Here is a 19,291-nt window from a genome sequence, read left to right on the forward strand (position 1 = left end):
AAGACTTTTTGAACTTTCCAGATGTACGAGGCACTTTCATGTACCTTTGCTCAGTCTCCACGGAGCTAGAATGGCTTTTCCCACCACTCTGTACAGCTTACTCTTTGAGAAAGCCCAGCTCAAGTGTCACCTTGTTTCATGAGCCTTCCAAGCCTTACTATTTTGGATGGAATTTACCACTCTTCTCTGTGATGTGAACTCCTTAGAACCTTATCCACAGCATGGCCCCCGTTGGCCTCATGTCACGGTGAGTGGAGTGCCTCTGACTCTCCAAATAGACAAGAAGCTCAATGAGAGTGGAGGCTTGGCCTTGCTTCTCTTAGAGTCTCCCTAGCACAGTCCCTGTCACACATTAAGTGCTAAATAAATACTTGTTTTCATTTTATCACAAAAAAATCTTTAAAAAGCAGATTTTTAGTAAATAATTCAATCAGGCAATACAAATCAGAATATTTCTATATCAAGGAATACGTAATTGTTTCCAATGTAACCTATTCATTGACTTGCACTAGCTTTATCTTTTGTATCCCATGAGCTAGGGCCTACAGTTTAGCTTAGGGACTTTCTTTTGTTGGAGAAAAGAGAGCTCATGTTCAGATTCTGGGAGATTATTAGATCAGTTTCTTATCATTTTCAAATAAATCCGTTTTTCATGACATAGTTTAGAGATGAATTGCTACCCAAGAGCCAGTATTAGTTAATTGTAAATAGGAAGTGGGATTCCACCCTTCTGCATTTTAAGAGAAATGAAGAACCTTGGCAGCCTCATCAATCTTAAAATCTAGTCTGTGCAAGGGGAATGCCATCCAGATTGCCATCAGCATGACCTGCTCTCTGAAATCATCCTGTCAGATCACAAAGTTAGTGTGTAATTAGATCTTATCAGCAGGCTCTAGCTGCATTTCAGAGCATAGTAGGAGATTGTGGTGTTTTTGAATAGGGATGATTTTCTTAAGGATTAGAAAAAATGCCATCGCAAAAGAAATGTATAAAAAAATCAAACCTTTTAAATAAAGACATCCAGCCCACAGTTAATAAGTAAGCATGTGCTGCATGCTTGGCCCTGTACTAGAATTCAGTAGAACTTGTATCAGGAAACAGACATGCACAAGAGGGAGAAAATATCAACAGATATTATCAATGTATATATAGGGCACAGTAGAGGCAAAATGAGGGAAAGGGTCACTTAAACTTGGAGGCAGTACAGGTAAAGGGTGATTGAGAAAGATTTAGTAAGAAAAGGTTGGGGGCTGGTATCTGGTGTTATGGTGGCAGGTAGACAGAGAGAGGGAAGGCTATTCCAAGAAGAGGAACAGTTCTAGTAACTTGAAGAAACTGCCAGAAGTTTCCTATGTCTGAAGGCCAGGGTGTGCTTTCCCTGAGCTCAGAGTTTTGTATCTAATACGAATAAACCTGAGTAGATGAACTTGAAAGAGGTATAAGGATTATCCAGCTGTCTCCTTGTTTTTTCCTCAGCTTTTTGTGAAGAACCTGAGACTCAGAAAGGTTAAGTAATTTATAACACAATCACACAGCAAAACTTCTTAGCATATGTGGTGCTCATAGAGATATGAGCACATTTATTGACTGTTTATCATGTGCCAGCATTGTCACATACATTATGTCATTTAGTTTTTACATCAGCCTAACCCAGTGAGGGAGAGGTACCATTTACAGATGAGTAAACTAAGGGCCAAAATTGCCCAGCATGAAATAGAGCTAGGATTTGCACTCAGACAGTCTGAGTCCAAAGTCTTTGCCTTGGAGCACCTGAGTGGCTCGGTTGAGCATCTCCAACTCTGGATTTCAGCTCAGGTCATGATCTCATGGTTCATGAGATTGAACCCTTTGTCAGGCTCCTTGCTGATAGCATAGAGCCTGCTTGGGATTCTCTCTCCCTCTCCCTCCCTCTCTCTCTCTCTCTCTCTCTCTCTCTCTCTCTCTCTCTCAATCTATAAATAAATAAACAAACGTAAAAAAAGTCTTTAATTCTTTTTAAACTGGCTCCCCTTTTCTACTGTTCTTTCCACAATTAGCAGCTAACTCCTACCCACAGTTATTCTCTTTTATGTCTAATTCTCAAAACACAGGTTTGTAGAACTGAAATAGTTACAGCCAGTTTTATTGACATAAGTAATAATTTTAGGATTCAGTATATGATACATCATAAATTTTTTGAGTTCTACAAGAACATCACACATTGGATCATTCAGGGCACAGTCAGGGAAGTAAAGTCATTGTGGATATCATGAAATAAGAGATTTATTAAAGGAATTAGAGCTTGCACAGTTACTGAAAGATCTTGATAATGCCAAAAATATGGAGTTGAAAGACTAGAGAAAGGTCACTGACCAGCCCTGACTCAGGTGAATGGACTTAGACAGGAATCTAAAGAGGAATCTGGTAGGCAGGTCCAGCTGCTGTAGCAGAACTGCAAAAGCTAGGGAAGGTAGTGGAAGGTTCTTGGCTCTTCAAAGTCACTATGTCTGCATTTGCAACAAAAGATCTTTGGGGGGTCTAAGGTCACCTTTGGTAAGCAGAATCAGCATTCAAGAAGAGCTGGACACAGAGTAGGGAAGAGTGGGAATGAGCTGGACCCCATTTGTAGCTCTGCATCAATCTGTTGCCTCCTCTATGCAGTCGCAGCCTCCAGAATATTAGGACTGCTGCTTCCCCTTCACCTCCCAAGTCTCACACAATCTCGCTTTCTACCAATTCTGTGAAGCAGATAGAGAAGGGATTCTGGGCAATGTAGTTCCCCATACAGTCAAGCTGGCAGTATTCCAGAGCACATGGGGCGCCTGGGTGGCTCAGTCAGTTAAGCGTCCCACTTCAGCTCAAGTCATGATCTCACAGTCCATGAGTTCAAGCCCTGTGTCAGGCTCTGTGCTGAAAGCTCAGATCCTGGAACCTGCTTCAGATTCTGTGTCTCCCTCTCTCTCTGCCCCTCCCCTGCTCATGCTCAGTCTCTCTCTGTCCCAAAAAAGTAAATAAATAAAAACATTTAAAAATAGAGGACTTGGAAATGGGAAGAAAGGAATATAAAAAAATTTAAACTAAGACTTAGAAGTAGAGTTTTCTGAGTTTTCCCAGTAGTTACCACATTAGGCCAAAAAATCAACAGCCTTTTTATGGAGCACACAACAATAGGACCCCTTTTTAGGGAAAAGATCAGCCTTTTATGGTCATCATAATTTTACTTCTTCTGGTTCAAGTTGACTGGATACAATTGCTTCCAGAAATCAAGTGGGTGTGGACTCATCCAGCCCTTTTCTTTGATGGTTTTCTAATGGCATTTACTTGTTAATCCTTATTAACTTTTCCTGTTCTTTTCTCCTTAATTAAAATATGAAACTTTCTGGCTGAAAGATCTTTTTTTTTTTTTTTTTTTTTTTTTAAATTTTTTTTTTCAACGTTTTTTATTTATTTTTGGGACAGAGAGAGACAGAGCATGAACGGGGGAGGGGCAGAGAGAGAGGGAGACACAGAATCGGAAACAGGCTCCAGGCTCCGAGCCATCAGCCCAGAGCCTGACGCGGGGCTCGAACTCATGGACCGCGAGATCGTGACCTGGCTGAAGTCGGACGCTTAACTGACCGCGCCACCCAGGCGCCCCTGGCTGAAAGATCTTTGAAGTTAGAGCAGTGCCCAGATTGTCAAGATACCATGAGTATTTCTTACCCAGTTCAGCCACTAAATTAGGTCTCCTGAGGGAAGGAAGTGGGAAGTATTTTAAATTTAATTATTTATAATGGAAGTAATACATGTACATATTAAAAATAGTCCAATAATTTTACAGTGCTTTTTACAAAAAACAGTGCCCTTGGAGTTGCATTTTTTCACCCATTTTCCAGAAACAACACTTTCAAGATGCTTTTGGCTCTTTCTTTGGCTTTTACTTCTAATCTTGAAACAACATGTTTATGTTGCTCCCTGCTTGGTTTTCCAGTTTTAAGTGTTTTCTGTTTGATTCCTACTTTGGAAGATGAGAATTGTTTGCTCTTATCTTCCCATTCTTTCACATCCTTCCCCTCCCTCATTACCAGTATGTGGCATAATTTTTGTTAAATTAGTATTCAGTATTTACATTTTACATCCTTGTAATAAACTTGTATGGAGCTGAGACATATAAAATAATATGATTATATTTCCTTTCTTGTACAACCTTTTTATTTTTCGTGGAGTTAATAGTTGTTTTATTTCTCATTTTCTTCACTTTTTGTGTACCTTTCATTCTTTCCCAGACCCTCTGCCACATATGTGAATCTTCTCTCATTATATTGAAACATGTCAGGTGTTCATTATTTTTGAGATATCTAAAGTTGCATTCTGCATTGCTTGTTGTCCTAATTTGAGTTCCCCCAGAAGCAGTCCATGAGGCAAGGATATGAGCACTAGGGTTTGATTTGGGAAGTGATTCCAGGAAACCTTGAGGGAAGTAGGGAAGAGGGGAAGCCAAAGAAGGGTGCATTATAAAGCAAGGTACAGTGGTAGATAACTGTAACTTGACCCCATAGAGGATCATGGGGAGTCTGTAGCTCCCTTGTAGCTCATGGCTTCCTCTGCTATGTGGGCCTGGTTATGATGTGTAGCATCAGCTACAGTTGCCCTTAGTGCATGATGCGCAATAGCCATCTTGAGGTTTCCTTTTGTCATCATTTTTACATCTTTCCTTGTATTGGATCTCTTTTTTTAGATTCTGTACTGTCCCTTTTCTTGAGTTACACCTTCATTTTGGTAGACTGCCTCTTCCATTAGCTTGGGAAGAAAAATGATCAGAATCCTTCTTTGTGTGTCTGAAAATGTCATCATTCTACCTTCATGCTTCATTGATAATTTGAATATAGAATTATATATTATTCAAGAAATTTTTAGTCATCACTCCATTGTTTATGTGGAAATTTCTCATGTTTTTCATGATATTCTCATGTTCAATTACCTTCTAATTCTTGATATTTGTATATAACCTATTTTTTCCTCTCTGAAAGGTTTTAGGAACTTCTCTGTGTTCTCAGTGAAATTTCATATTAATGGCCCTCCACGTGGACCCTTTTATCCATTGTGTTAAGCATTCAGTGGCCTCTTCCAATCAGGAAACACACATTCATCAGTTCTGAGAAATTTTCTTTAACTTTTAAAAAGAATCTATTCCTCTTATATTTCTTTGTGTTTTTTTCTTTTTGGAACTTCTGTTATTCAGTCATTAGACCTCCTGGACTGATCCTGATTTTATGCTTTCTTTCTGATTTTCTCTCTAGTTTTAAAATTTTGTACGATTTTTTGGGTAATTTGCCTCAACTTTATGTGTCCATGATTTTTAATTTTATATTTTACTTAAGTTCGTATTTAAACTTAAATTATATTTTAATTTCTAAGAATTCTTCTTTGTTTCTTTTTTTATTTCATGGACAAAGTGTCTTAGACACCTGAGAATATTAATGATAGTTATTTTTCCCTCCAAGAATGGTTTGTTTCCTGTAATTGCCTTATTTATTTTGGTTCCTTTATGTTAGAAACCTTTTTCAAAATCTGGTGTTGGTGTCTATATTTTTCCACTTCAGTGTAGGGCAGTAAAGCTGTGTGGGAGTTAGTGGGGGCTTATAAACTGTAATAGCTTCTTTCTAGGCTGAATAGCCTGGATTGGTGTATTGGGTACTTAACAGCTACCAGTGTCTGTAGGTCTCTTCTTTTGGATTATTTGTATTCCCCCTAGAAAAATCTTCGAGTTCCCTACCTGGAAGGTACTAACCTGGCTGCCAGTTCTCTGCAGGACAATTAGGGGAAGTGGGTAGAGGAAATCTCATTGTTCACTATGTGGACAGGCCCTAATGTCTTGTTTTCAGTATAGAAGCCTATCCTAAGCTGAGTCAGATAGATGTCTTCCCTTCTCTCCTAAAAGAAATCTTTTATTTTTCAACAAAAAGAAACAAGTTTTCTAGTTCTCATTCTCTGTTATGCTTTTATAGGCTCTTAGGCACATGAGCCAATGGATGTGAGCAGAGTCTACTTATGGAAACCATTGCCATGATATTCTACTAGTTTTCAAGATAATCTATTCTTTCATTTATTCTTCCTTCAGTGGGCATGTGTTAAACATCCACAGTGTACACGGGGTTATGCTAACCCATCTGGGAGATACACCCATCAGCATACCAGGATCCTGTTCCCATGGACAAGGGGAGGGATTACTGTTGACAAGCTGTTTCAGCAGTAAACCCAGTGGGGGGCAACTTGAAGTAGGATAGCAAAGCTGGAACAGTAATTATGGGGCTGTAGCCTCAGAGATTGTAAAAATTTATGAGAAAATTTATGAGAAAGGAAAAAAGATAATTTGAAAGAGAAGAGACCATACTCTAGGAATTCTAATCTCTGAAATTTGTATTTTCCAGGTTTACTTTCTGTTTCTTAAAATACAGCTTTAAAAAAATCATTTAAATACAATTATGTTATATTTAAAGATGATGAATTCAGAGGTCTGATGATCGTTTTCAAGAACACAGAAATTTTACTAACTAGAGATTCTTGATAAATATTTAAGGAGTTTGTGAATGAATTTAAAAGCCAGCCTTTTCAAAGTATGGAGAATAATATGTGGATTAATAGATATTTTAGAGGATTTGAAGAAACAAACTAATAGGTATGGTTTTCTTTACCCTTTTCATGAAAATGTAGAAAAATTCCAAGATATTTTTAAGTAATTAGTAGAAGAATAAGAATGATGACTTTGAAAATCAGCCACAGTATTAAACCATTTCAATTACTTCTGGTCATTACTTAACCACAAGAGAACTTTTAACAGAACCAAGCTATAAGCACAAATCAATACCAACTTTTGTAAAAGGAGTAAGTCTTCAGAGTGTAGTCAAAACAGGATTTGAAGGGATTAACTACCATGTGTGGTTTCCGTACTGTATTTCATTGGCCTCCATTTATCTTCTTTCCTTCTATTCATTCTATAATTCTTATTGTCTGATGTTTGCTTATTTCACTTTTATTTGCGCTTTTATGGCTTCTTCTCTGTACTCCCCCAGTACCTTGTACACATTAGCCATCATTGCATTTACGTTTGTTGCCACTGTCTGTTTGTTTATTTCACACCTCACTGTACTGTGAGCACACTGAGGGCAGGGACCATGTTCTTTCTGGGATCTCTGATATGACTTATTTTGGAAAAGGCTTTGAAAATATGCTCTAATAATACTGTTCCCTCAAAAATGTGTGACCATGTAGCAATTTCAATTTTTGAAAATTAACACATATATACTTTGAAAAGCAGAGTAAGGAAAATTTGAATTATATATATATATATATATATATATATATATATATTTTTTTTTTTTTTTTTCTTTTCAGTTACCACCAGGCTTTGCATATACTGTTAGCTCAACTAACTGCTAGTCACTATGTGATTCTAAGCTTAAAGATACTTCCCTCCAGAATCCCTTCTTTGCAATGTCCTCTGCCCCCAGACTGGGGTGATGCTGTACTTCTGTAACTTGCTATAATCCCCCACCATGGCACTTAGTATATGCACTTCATTCTAATTGTTTTAAAATAGATGCTCCCCTTAGTTCACTGTAAACTTCCTAAAGGGAGGCACCATATCTTCCTTGTTCATTATAATATATACCCCTGGGGCTAGGCTGGGAAGAGTCCTCTCGTGATAACTCTCCTCATCTCCAGTTTTGACCTTGGAATCCCAAATTTAAATAAAAGCCTATTTGTGATATATGGAAGTGTTAAATTGTTATATTGTACACCTGAAACTATACAACACTGTATATTAGCTATCTGGAATTAAAAACTTAAATACCACCTTGCCTCAGCTCAATAGATGGCTCACATGTCTATTCCCATTCTAGCATAAATTCAGGATTTTATCCTCTGGAGAGGTCTCTGAACTGCAGGATACCAGGCACATACTTTAACCCTAGCCCTAACCCTACCCTCACCCTTAAAGCCTAACCCCTAACCCTAACACCCTCTGTAGGGACCTGACCTGCAGGATACCAGGCACATACCCTCACCCTGGCCCTATCCCTAACCCTAGATCTGAGAGAAAAAAAGATGTGATATATATGAATATTATTCAGCTATAAAAGAGAATGAAATCTTGCCGTTTGCGTTGATGTGGATGGAACTAGAGAGTATTATGCTAAGCAAAATAAGGCAGTTAGAGAAAGACAAATAGATGATTACACTCATATATGGAATTTAAGAAATAAAACAAATGAATAGAGGGGGAAAAAAGAGAGGCAAACCAAGAAACAGATTTAACTGTAGAGAACAAACTAATGGTTACCAGAGGGGAGATGGAGGGGGCAGTGAGTTAAATAGGTGATGGGGATTAAGGAGTGTACTTGTTGTGATGAGCACCGGATGTTATAGGGAACTGTTGAATCACTATATTGTACATCTGAAACTAATATAACACTATGTATTAACTAGAGTTGAAATAAAAACTTTTTAAAAACTATTTGAAACAAATGTTCAAGATTAAATATCGGCCACTGATAATGCTGGAAGTGTCTTTGGCAGTGGTTCATTCAGGGGTTTCCATGCAGATGGGATCCTGGGCACAATCCTAGGCTAATGTACAGCCCAACTCTAATAATGAACCTGAGGAAATCTAGTATCCTAGCATCAAGAAACTCTCTTTAACACTGTGTTAGAAAAACTTTTTCTTCCAGGAAAACTGGAGTTGCTTCTAAGCATCTTTTATAAAAACAATAGCAAAAAAGAAATTGAAGTGCTGTCTTTGTGGCATGAAACTAATTCTCAGAAGCCATTATGTTCTAGGGAAGTGATTAAGTCTTTTTAATGAACTCAGTATTTCTGTTGTTCATGGGTCTGTTTACCATCAGAATTTTAGTTGAACAGTGATTTTGAAAAAATGGGTGTAAGTAAAATTTGGCATAAGGCTCCCATGGCAAGAATTAACAATTAATTTCCTACTTTTGTCCGTAGACTCCTAGAATTGAAATATAAACTTGAATCCTAAAACTTAGAGAATACATAATTTAGTAGTTTTCAAAATGCTTCCCATGGGGCCTCCCAGCTCCACAGAGGTACTGCCAGAGCCACCACAGTGAAGAGAGGATTGGAAAAGTACACAGGAAGATGGAGACCACATGAGGGTAGGATCTCCACCCAGAAGAGCTTTGCTTTTTCTATTAAGTTCCTTGTAAGATATTGAAAGAAAGGGAAAGTTTGGTGATTTAAAAAAAAAAAAGTCTGTTTATATCAATCTGTAGGCCAGCCTCCGCATATTACAGATGAAGACACCAAAGCTAGGAAGGTGCAGATGTAATTGTCCATAGCTGAGCTGGTTTATGGGCCAGTTAAGGCCTGATTCTCCATCCGGCCCTGTCTCTGCTATATCACATTGCCTACTGTGAACGTCTGTGATCTCTTTGCCTCCAGCTTCCAGAGCTAAACTCAGCATGATCAACACCATGTCAAAAATCCGTGGCCAGGAGAAAGGGCCAGGCTATCCCCAGGCAGAAGCACTGCTGGCAGAGGCCATGCTCAAGTTTGGAAGAGAGCTTGGAGATGATTGCAACTTTGGTAATGTGTGCTTTCTCACACTTACGTTCTTTCATTTGTCCGTGGGGACTTAGTGCCAGTAAGACGCTGCAGGAAATTATTCAAACCATTTTATATTTTGATTCTGTTTTACATCTTATATACATGGGCCAAAAATTTGTCTTCAGAGTCATTTCATGTTTAGTGTGATTTGTCTTAGAGGTTTTAGTTATTTTCTTTTTCCCTGATGAGATCCTAATCTTTACAGTAGCTGGTGAACACATCCAGATGCCTGGAAGCTCACTGTGGAGTGTGTCTGACATAACTGAATATTAGGGCAGAGGGAACAGTCTGTATGATGTAACACCTTGCCCCATGAGCTTTCTCTGAGATCTACCACCCCAGATGAATTCCTTCACCCCTCTCTTGTCCGACTCAGTCACCATACTAAACACTTCTGTTTTCACTTCTTCATGATGGGAAGTCTCAGCAAATAAATGTCTGTTCCTTATATTTGCTTCTGCTAAATGCATTGGCCTTAAACAGGTTCCCTATTAGGGAAAGCCTGTACTGACAAGGGAGGGTAGAGAGCTTCCAAAATTGCTTTTTAAAGGAAAAACAAAATGTTATGTTCTTCATAATAAGAGATACCTCCCCCTTGGTAGCATTGAATTTGTACTGTATGAACTGTCTTAGGTGGAAACACAGTGCTCTCTAGAGGGCATTATGTAATGGCCTCTCGTCTCCATTGTCCTCACAAGACAGGCAGTAGTCCCTGGGTTTTCACCTGTGGTGGCCCTATGACTGCATATACATTTCACCTTTGTTCTTTAACATGAAACAGACTCATTCTCCCCTTCCAGGCCCAGCCCTTGGTGAAGTGGGGGAGGCCATGCGGGAGCTCTCGGAGGTGAAAGACTCATTGGACATGGAAGTGAAGCAAAACTTCATTGACCCCCTTCAGAACCTTCATGACAAAGATCTGAGAGAAATTCAGGTATCTGCAACCAGTCCTTTAGGAAGCAAGCAGTTTGAATGTGCAGATGTACGTGTCCTTTTTCTTCACAAAACTTTTGTTTTAAGCTTATCGTGTGCGGTCAGGTTTGAATTAAAAACAACCCAGCTAGACAAATTGAGATTAATCGGAAATGCAGTTCTTTTGCCCCACTATTATGATTGGGCCTGTTATGAATATTACGTTTGACTTTTCCACATTCAGTCTTCAGGTTTTTCAAGCTTTTTTTTTTTTCTCCAGAAGAATAATATCCTTCCCTGATACTATCCAGTGTTATTAATTATGTCTTTCTGGGCTGATTTCACCCTCTAAAACAGTTGTTAGATGTATCCGTTGTTAGCTTAGGTAAATAGCTATACTATCATTCTATAAACACATGTTTTCCTATTTTCATGATGATTGTTAGGACTGAGGAAGAATAACCAACTATCTCTTTATAAAACATGGAGAAGAATGAGCTCTTCCAAATAAATGAAGTTCAACTGGCTTTGCCTCCATCTGTGTGTATAATGTTTACTCATTCATTCCTTCAACAAATATTTATGGAACCTCTCTGAAATTTAACTTTATTATAATGTGGTCATCTACGGCTTGAAGTCCCTTAGAAGGCTTTTTCTCTAGTCTCCTCCCCCATATCACTTGCTCAAGATTGCAGTTAGGAAGTGGCAGACTCACTCTAAATCTACAATGTTAACCCCACCTCCAATACTCTACCCTGACTGCAAGTTCAAGTGTGTTTTAAGACTATCCCTTCCAAAGGAGCAAACATTTAACTTGGATCAGGGTGTGGATTGCAGGCAGGGTATACAGTGGAAGGGAAGGTCTAGGATATTTTTCTTCCTCTTTTCCTTCTCATTTCTTTGCCCCTCCCAACTCTGTTTTCATCTCCCTCCCTTTCTTTCCATACACGCCCAGGATCAGGGAAGTTTAGCGTTTCCTCCCACCCATTAGTAATGCAACACTGCAGCTCTTTGCAAAAGACACTTTGTAGCAGTGGGAAACGACTTTCCCACTTTGTCACTAGATGTGTTGGGCAGACGTTGGGTGGCCAGGCAGTGGGGAAGGATGCACGGAGGGATTGAAGAGCACTGTGGGGGCATTAGACCCTGTCTATTGTCCCTTCTGAGTTAGGTTTTTTCCACTGGTTTAATCATCTTCCAAATGGGAGACTTAAACTCATCAATGGTTCCCTGAAAGCTACATCACCAAGGGCTAAGGGTTAAGATAGAGATTACTAGACGCTGGCCCTGGATATGTTAATGTAGGTGATCAGTAATCCATATTTCTGATAAGCAACTTATGTGATTCTAACAGACTGATTTCCTCAAAGATAAGTCCCTTCCAGCATTAATGTTCTAGGACTCAAAAAACAAGAATGCCAGTCTTTTTCACTTCTTTTCAAGGGAAGTGTTTTTCCCCCTGCCTTCTTGCAAGCTACCGTTTCTCTTGAAGATGGGAACTTGTGGGTTCTATGTAGCAGTGTTTTCCACATGTGAGGCGGTATGCACATATTCCCAGCTGCTGTCATGCCCAGCTTGGTTTTGGCCCAGCAAGGTGAGAAAATAAAGGGCACTGGTAATTCCCACAATTTCTTTCTTACTCTTAATTGTTTTTAAAGATGCTTCTCCACATTTAGCCTTTGGAAGCATTTGCCCCCCTGTTGCAGGTTTCTTTATTTTTCTGGTAACATGATATTTTAGAACTTAGCCTGTCTTATTTTGGAGGCTAATAGGCATGACAGAGAAGTAGACTAAAAATAGGCCCTTTCCATGAATCCTTTCAAAGCATATTGCCGCCCTTGACTTTTTCAGCATCATCTAAAGAAGTTGGAGGGTCGACGCCTGGACTTTGATTATAAGAAAAAACGACAAGGCAAGATTCCAGATGAAGAGCTCCGTCAGGCTCTGGAGAAATTTGATGAATCTAAAGAAATTGCTGAGTCAAGCATGTTTAATCTCTTAGAGATGGATGTGAGTGACTGTCCTGTGGTTTCTAATTTAATCTTGCCGTTGAGACTCAAGATTATGTTAAAGGGTTATGTAATTTAAAATGTGCATATCTGATTACACTATGTGGTGAGAACTTCAGCAGATAGTTATTTCCTTTAAAAAAATTGAAAAAAATAAAGTAGATCAAGAAATGGTAAGGTTTTTTTCTATATTATCATGGTTTGATCTAACTAGATGTTTGACTCCTAATGACCTTAAAGAATTACCAGTGGTGAGAAGATGAAGAATCTTTCTAATGAGTCATGTAAAGGTTCAGTAGCTTAAAATACTTTGTTGGAATATTTGGCAAATTGGCTTCAGATTATAAAAGAATATCACCTAAAATGCATTTAGAGTTGAGGGTCCCAGTATAGGTTAAGATGTTCTGTATTTTGAAGTAAAGTTGATATTTTCTTTCAAAAACTAATTTCAATTGAGTTTGGTGATTGTAGCATAGATACTGTATTTGGGGGCATGTATAACGAAGTTTAAAGCTATTTTTACATTTCCAGAGCACCAAATTATTATTTGTGGCCTTAGAAATTATATTCCATTGAGTCCTTTCAGCCTCATAGCCGTGAGGACTTCTGACCGCTCATGTAATAAAACCTGCTAAACAGCTTTCAAGCTCTTGTTCACTCCCACCTCTGGCCCTATCATTTGCTGACCAACTTCTTCTAAGATGTTTACAGAGCCTTTATGTGCTTATCAGTTACCCGATTTGCCCAGACTGGTGATAGGGGAGGTGTGTTGAACATACCTGGATTTTCCCACCACCCAGAGACACAGTGTAGGTTTTTGTTTATGTGAAACAACTGGTGTTCCACCTGCCTGCTAAAGAAGGATGCTCTAGGCACGAGGTGTGACCTGAATCACAGTGTTCCTTCCCAGGGTCCCATTCCACCCAGGGCCCCATTCCACCCCAAAACTTATGGAATAGCATTGCCTCTGCTGACTTGGAGGGAAATACTCAGCTAGGTCACAGCCTGAGACACAAAATGAAGAGTAACTGAGGATGCCTAGAATATTGGAGCTGAAATGCACCCAAGCATTGACCCAGCCTCTTTACATTGTAGATAGATTGAAAGAGGACAAAACGTTTTCCATCCTAACACACTACCTCCATGCTGCCCCCTGTGACAAATCAGTAATCACATTTTTATTAACAACACTAATATATTGACAGAGCATGAAAAGTACAGGGAGCCAAGAGTCCTTTGGTCAATGTATCTTTTTCCTATAAGAAATCAATAAAATTAGCCGAATCCAGCTGGAAGTTTATAGCTAAGAATGAGACTTTCAGTGAGAGTTGTGTGTGATCTTCAGTTGGATTCCTAACTACTTCTTGTGGTATTGGTGTTTCCAAGCATATGGATGCTTCTTATCCTTAACTGATGTGGAACCTGAAATATCTCCTGGCGCTGGAGATTGGGGTTGTGTGTCAGGGCAGCTCTGTCATATATGTGCTGGGGCAGGAGTGGTTGCTTAAGGATGGTAACCTGGTAACTAAGGTGTGTCTCCCCACCCCCCCCCACCCCCACCCCATCGGCCTGCAGATCGAGCAGGTGAGCCAGCTGTCTGCGCTCGTCCAAGCCCAGCTGGAATACCACAAGCAGGCGGTCCAGATCCTGCAGCAAGTCACTGTCAGACTGGAAGAAAGGTATCTCAACAGTTGCTGAATTTTACACTTCCATTTTCTTCCTATGAAATGATGGGTAAAGAAATGGAAATAATGGAGTCCATATGAAGTAAAACTTGTGCCAAAAGTTTTGATTCTGCATAGGCACTTTGTGGATTATTTGTCTTGACTTTTGCGGGTCTTGTGCTTTGTTTTACTTTGTTCCCTTGAGTGTACTCTTGTGTTTGTGAGAAGCCAATGCTTGGACTGTGTGTTGGCCACCACAGATGGGAAGCCGGGTGCTACCGAGGATAATGGATGTGATTTGCTGAGCAGATACTCTATGTGCATACTGGAGGCATATCATCACCCGTCTTATGAAACAGCTCTGTAAACTAAGTATGACTAGCTTCACCTAAAGGTGGGAGCCCAGGGAGATCAAGTAACTAGCCCAGGGTCACACCGTGGTGTAACCAGGGTTTGCCAGGCAGGCATAATCTGTTTGAAAGCCTGTATCTTTTCACACCATGTAAGAACCCTCCACCATCAGAGGGACAGCTTTCATGTGCCTGTTCCGTCTCCTCAGGTGCACCCCACTGTGAGGCCATGGTAGTCTTGTGAATGGGGCTCCCTGGAGTTGTAGGGTCCCAACCTGCACAGCTTAGACAGAGGTCCTTACTGTAACACATGTCACATTGTGCAGCTTTCCTCCATGCACCTTCATGGAAATGTGTGTAACACTTGGAAACCTCGAGAAAGATCTAAAAGCATGCACTTTGACATACTAAAGAAGTATTATATGTCTTTGTGACATCTGTTGAGCAGAAGGGCCATTTTCCTTTTATCTCTCTGAAATATGTTCAAAGTCAGTATCATTCTACAGTCACCGTATCTTAACCTCTCCCTGTCCTTGCAAATCTGTACACTTTGCTCCATATGCATCTGAGACTATGGAGAATACTTGGGGGTGTACGGAATATATTTATTGTCTACACCTTTCCACTTTCCTCCTGTCTTCCCTCATTTCTTTCCCCTTCTTGTATCTCAAACTGCTCACTCTTCTCAGGGTATTTCCTCCTTCCAAATCTTTTCAAGCTCTTGAGTTCTTCTGGAAAGGACTGTTCATCTGGAAATGACTCTTAGCTGTGTTTTCTCTCCTTCCATAAGCCTTTCTGTGGGCAGGTAGACTCCTGCCCACTCCCACCCCCATGTTCCTGTAGCATTTTGTATGTATCTCCATAACCGCACTTACCACAGTGTATGGTACTCAGTTATGTTCCATCTCCCTTACACACCATAAGCTGCTTGAGGGCAAGAGCTGTGTCTCATTCATTTTTGGGTTCCCAGCACATTTTCACAGGGAGCTCTGAATAAATGAGGGAGTGATTGAGAGAAAGGTTGAAGATGGTGAGGGTATGACCAGAGGGGCACCACTGAAAGCAGAGACCCCCTACAGATAAGACGGCTATGGGTTCTTTTGAAATTTTCCCTGCTCCACATTGGTAGCCTTCCTGGATATCACTGCTTTTCTTTTTGCTTCTTAATTGGCTACATACTCTTATCCACCCCCCCCCCCTTCTCTTTTTAATGCAGAATAAGGCAAGCTTCATCTCAGCCTAGAAGGGAATATCAGCCTAAACCACGAATGAGCCTGGAGTTTCCGACTGGAGACAGTACTCAGCCCAACGGGGGCCTCTCGCACACCAGTACACCCAAACCTGCAGGTAAGGAGCTGAGACCTGCAGACCCCATTATAAGAGCCTTGGGCACCTCCCATTGACACTTGTCCGTAAATTCTAGGCGCAGTCCAGTCGGGCTGCACAAGAACTGTACAGTGATACATTTCTTACAGGATGGTTTTGTCAGGTAGAAACTCTTTCAAAGCACTCCTTCCTTCTTTTCTCATTGATCATTTCTTTCCTCCTTTTCCCTCTTGTCTCCTCTAGGAAGCTTTCTTTGTCCCCTTTTCTCTCACTCTCCATCATTAGCACACATTAACCTCTTAAGTAACACGTTTGATTTGGACCTTCTCTTGTGTTGTCACCTTAATGAGCCAATTTGGTGCCAGCAATATCATCTTTTTTTCCCCTGTTTTACTCTCTGTGTTCCAGAATGCATGAGAGAAAATGCCCCTGGCAGGGCATGCCCACATACACTCACCTATAACCCACAGACAGCAGCTCCAGGAACATGTCCAATTGGATTTCTTAAGTCATGGGAGCAAATGGCTGAATATATTTGTAGATGAATGTATTTCTCATCTCAATATCTGCTCTCTTCCTCTCCTTCCGCAACCTTCAACCAACTCATTATGCCGTGTAACTGAGGTTGGTACAGTAAAAGCTAAAATTTATTTTCTATCAGGAATATTGATGTATACCCAGTAATATATTCTTTCAGTTGGCACCATTGCTCTCCACCCCCTACACACGGATTAGGTAAAAACCTGTGCTTGAGGTGTTTTCAACCTTAACATTTACCTGGTTGAAGAAGTGGAAACTCTCTTAAAACTGGATGTGGACTTCAAAGATATGCAGTGTCTCCTATTTTCCCTGTAGCCCAGTGCTAATGTTTTGTGGTAAGAAATGCTTTGTGAGATGCTCTCAGGAGACCATGAAGGAAAACAGGTGTGTGGTGACAGTCAGCGCCCTTTGCCCTCTGCGTTCCCCTTGGCTTCTCGGAGCCCCCAGGGTCAGGTATTATAAACAGCAGTGGCTCTTAGAAGCTAGCTGGCCACAAGCACTAGTCATGTCTGTTGTGACTAGTTTGCTTCTCCCTGTTCAGAAGCCAACCGCATGTTTAACCCTTTTTTCGGAGACTTGCTCATTTTCTGCTTTAAGTGAAAAAAAAATAGGTTATGTTGTTTCCCTTTCAAGCCATCTAGAAGACATGGGAGGTGTATGCACTTGTCTGAGTTGATGTGCCTATGTGGATACATGCTGTATAAAATATATATGCTCACTTAAAACAGATCACTTTTAAGATACAATTCTATTCTTCATTATTTTACTCAAGGTAGAGTACATTATATTTTGTACGCCAGAACTCTGATGTACTCCTATTGTTTATATATGCAACAATTTATAAAGTTATATAATTTTTACATGATCTCAGTTAATAGCCACAGTAGTAGTGTGGAGTAAGTTCTGCTGTGAATTCTAATGTTAGACAAAGAAACTGAAAGGGAAATAAGTGCCTTGTGCAAGGTCACCCAGAATATGAACTTGAACCCAGTGTCTTATATTGTTTTGTTTTCACCACATTACAGCAGTTTCGCAGAGGCTGGAGTCTTTATCTTTCAAAAGTGAAAACTGCACTGTTATTCTGAGGTTGCCAAGCATTCTTCATGTAATTAACTTGACTCTTTCACATGGGCAGAGATTTTAAAATGCTAACATGGAAAGGGTTCTGGCCTTGTTATACTATTGACCTAAATCTCATTAAAACTCCCTAAGTCACTGGGTCTCCCATCTCTGGACATCGTCAGGAAGGCAAAACTTGATGGACTGTGGCGCATGTGTTACAAACGTAGATGAGGCTATTTTTCATACTGGACGTGGAAGCAGGCATCGAACAACTTCCAGAAATCTGAGAAAGCTTCTGAAGACTGGTAAAGAGCAGATGCCATGCAGTGGACTCGGCATGAGCCGCAAGAGGAAGCTTCAGCAGGAAGAGGAGTGAGGGAGGAATCAAGGGGGACAGCAAGCCGGGCAGGTGCAGCAGGTGGTAGATATGTGACTTAAATACCCCTTGTCTTTCTGTGTTCTTCTCTCCTGCTTTCACTTCCAGGTGCCCCAATGGATCAGCCCTGCTGCCGAGCTCTGTACGACTTTGAACCTGAAAATGAAGGGGAGTTGGGTTTTAAAGAGGGTGATATCATCACACTCACTAACCAAATTGATGAGAACTGGTATGAGGGGATGCTTCATGGCCAGTCAGGCTTCTTCCCCATCAACTATGTGGAGATTCTGGTTGCCCTGCCTCATTAGGATGTTAGGCTGGCAGGCTTACCTCCTCTTGACCCAGATAGTTAAGTTTAACCACTGCTTTGGTAATGCTGCTTACAACACATCCCAAGTGCAGGCCGCAGTGGTCCAGGTCATCAAGCCCCACCGAGTATCTTTGGTTGACTTGTGTGATCCCACAAGAGTCATGGTGATGGGTGGTATCTTCTTAGGCTGGTGGGCATGGCATGTGCTTTTTAAACACCATCTGAGACCAGCCAGTAGTCATGGAACTGCTGTTTACACAGTTCTCAGGAGGTTGTGGCTTTTTAGAATATGACCATGAGCCACATCACAGAAAAAACATCCTACTGAAGGTACTGTCTATCACCCAGGGGCCATCTCAAGGTCTCAGGTTCTCCGTTTCAATAGGAGAAAGTTCTTGCTTTCACATTGCCCCTCCCAAATATGTGAGTCACAGAATTGTGGAAGAAAGCCTCCCTCACCAGCAACTTGTCTTCTGGTCTGAATGAATTAGTCCCTTGATGCTATAGGTAGGAAAGTGTTGAGTGCGAGTTAAAAACCTTTTCTGAAAACTGTCACCTTTGTTCCTCTCACATATGCGTGTTTCTGAGGGACAGCAAGTTTTCTTCTCACCCTGCTAATAAAGCCAGAGGGGGACTCCCGCTGTTATTTCTAAGTACTACGGTGACAGTTGGCAATCAGCATATTGTGAGAGGGGCTGAAGAGAAGAGACTCTCCATTATGAGGAATTGGGAAGACATCTGGTTTCCAAGCTTAAATTTCTTGCTGCAGAGAAATGATGTATATATTTAGGCCATTTCTGAAGGTACAGGGAAGAGGGAACAAAAATCACTTCACTTCAGTTTTATTTATGAATTACATGTTTCATGAGTCCGTTTGGCACAGAGACACAAGGAGAAAAACACAAGAAACCATTTTTCCACTAGTTCCTAGACCAAGAAACAGCAATTGTCTTTCGTTTCCACTTCCACCTTGTGTTCTTTGAACATCATTTGTGCATATTCTGCCCTCAATGAGGACCAAATAAAGATGATTTTTGTGCTTAGCAGTTTAAGTAAGATGTGTGGCTGCAGATGCAAAAGTTTTTCCCAACTCAGTCATTACTTTTCTTTCTGTCCCTTCTGTTCCATCTTCGTGTTGTGTGTACAGTGCCGTG

At 40.5% G+C, this 19,291-nt stretch overlaps 1 protein-coding gene across 1 annotated transcript in view; it reads left to right on the plus strand.

Annotated features, from left to right (window-relative positions):
* The window catches only part of SH3GL2 (SH3 domain containing GRB2 like 2, endophilin A1), a 212,152-nt gene extending 193,123 nt beyond the window's left edge, over positions 1 to 19,029 (plus strand). Inside the window, exons 4-9 of the mRNA XM_060609695.3 lie at positions 9,424 to 9,567; positions 10,389 to 10,522; positions 12,352 to 12,510; positions 14,085 to 14,188; positions 15,740 to 15,870; positions 17,936 to 19,029. Coding sequence (XP_060465678.3) covers positions 9,424 to 9,567; positions 10,389 to 10,522; positions 12,352 to 12,510; positions 14,085 to 14,188; positions 15,740 to 15,870; positions 17,936 to 18,135 — 872 coding nt within the window. The 3' untranslated portion in view covers positions 18,136 to 19,029. The remainder of the gene's footprint in view (positions 1 to 9,423; positions 9,568 to 10,388; positions 10,523 to 12,351; positions 12,511 to 14,084; positions 14,189 to 15,739; positions 15,871 to 17,935) is intronic.
* The last annotated feature ends 262 nt before the right edge of the window (positions 19,030 to 19,291 follow it).

This window comes from Panthera onca, chromosome D4, assembly GCF_046562875.1.
Source record: "Panthera onca isolate mPanOnc1 chromosome D4, mPanOnc1 haplotype 2, whole genome shotgun sequence".
Lineage (NCBI taxonomy): Eukaryota > Metazoa > Chordata > Mammalia > Carnivora > Felidae > Panthera > Panthera onca.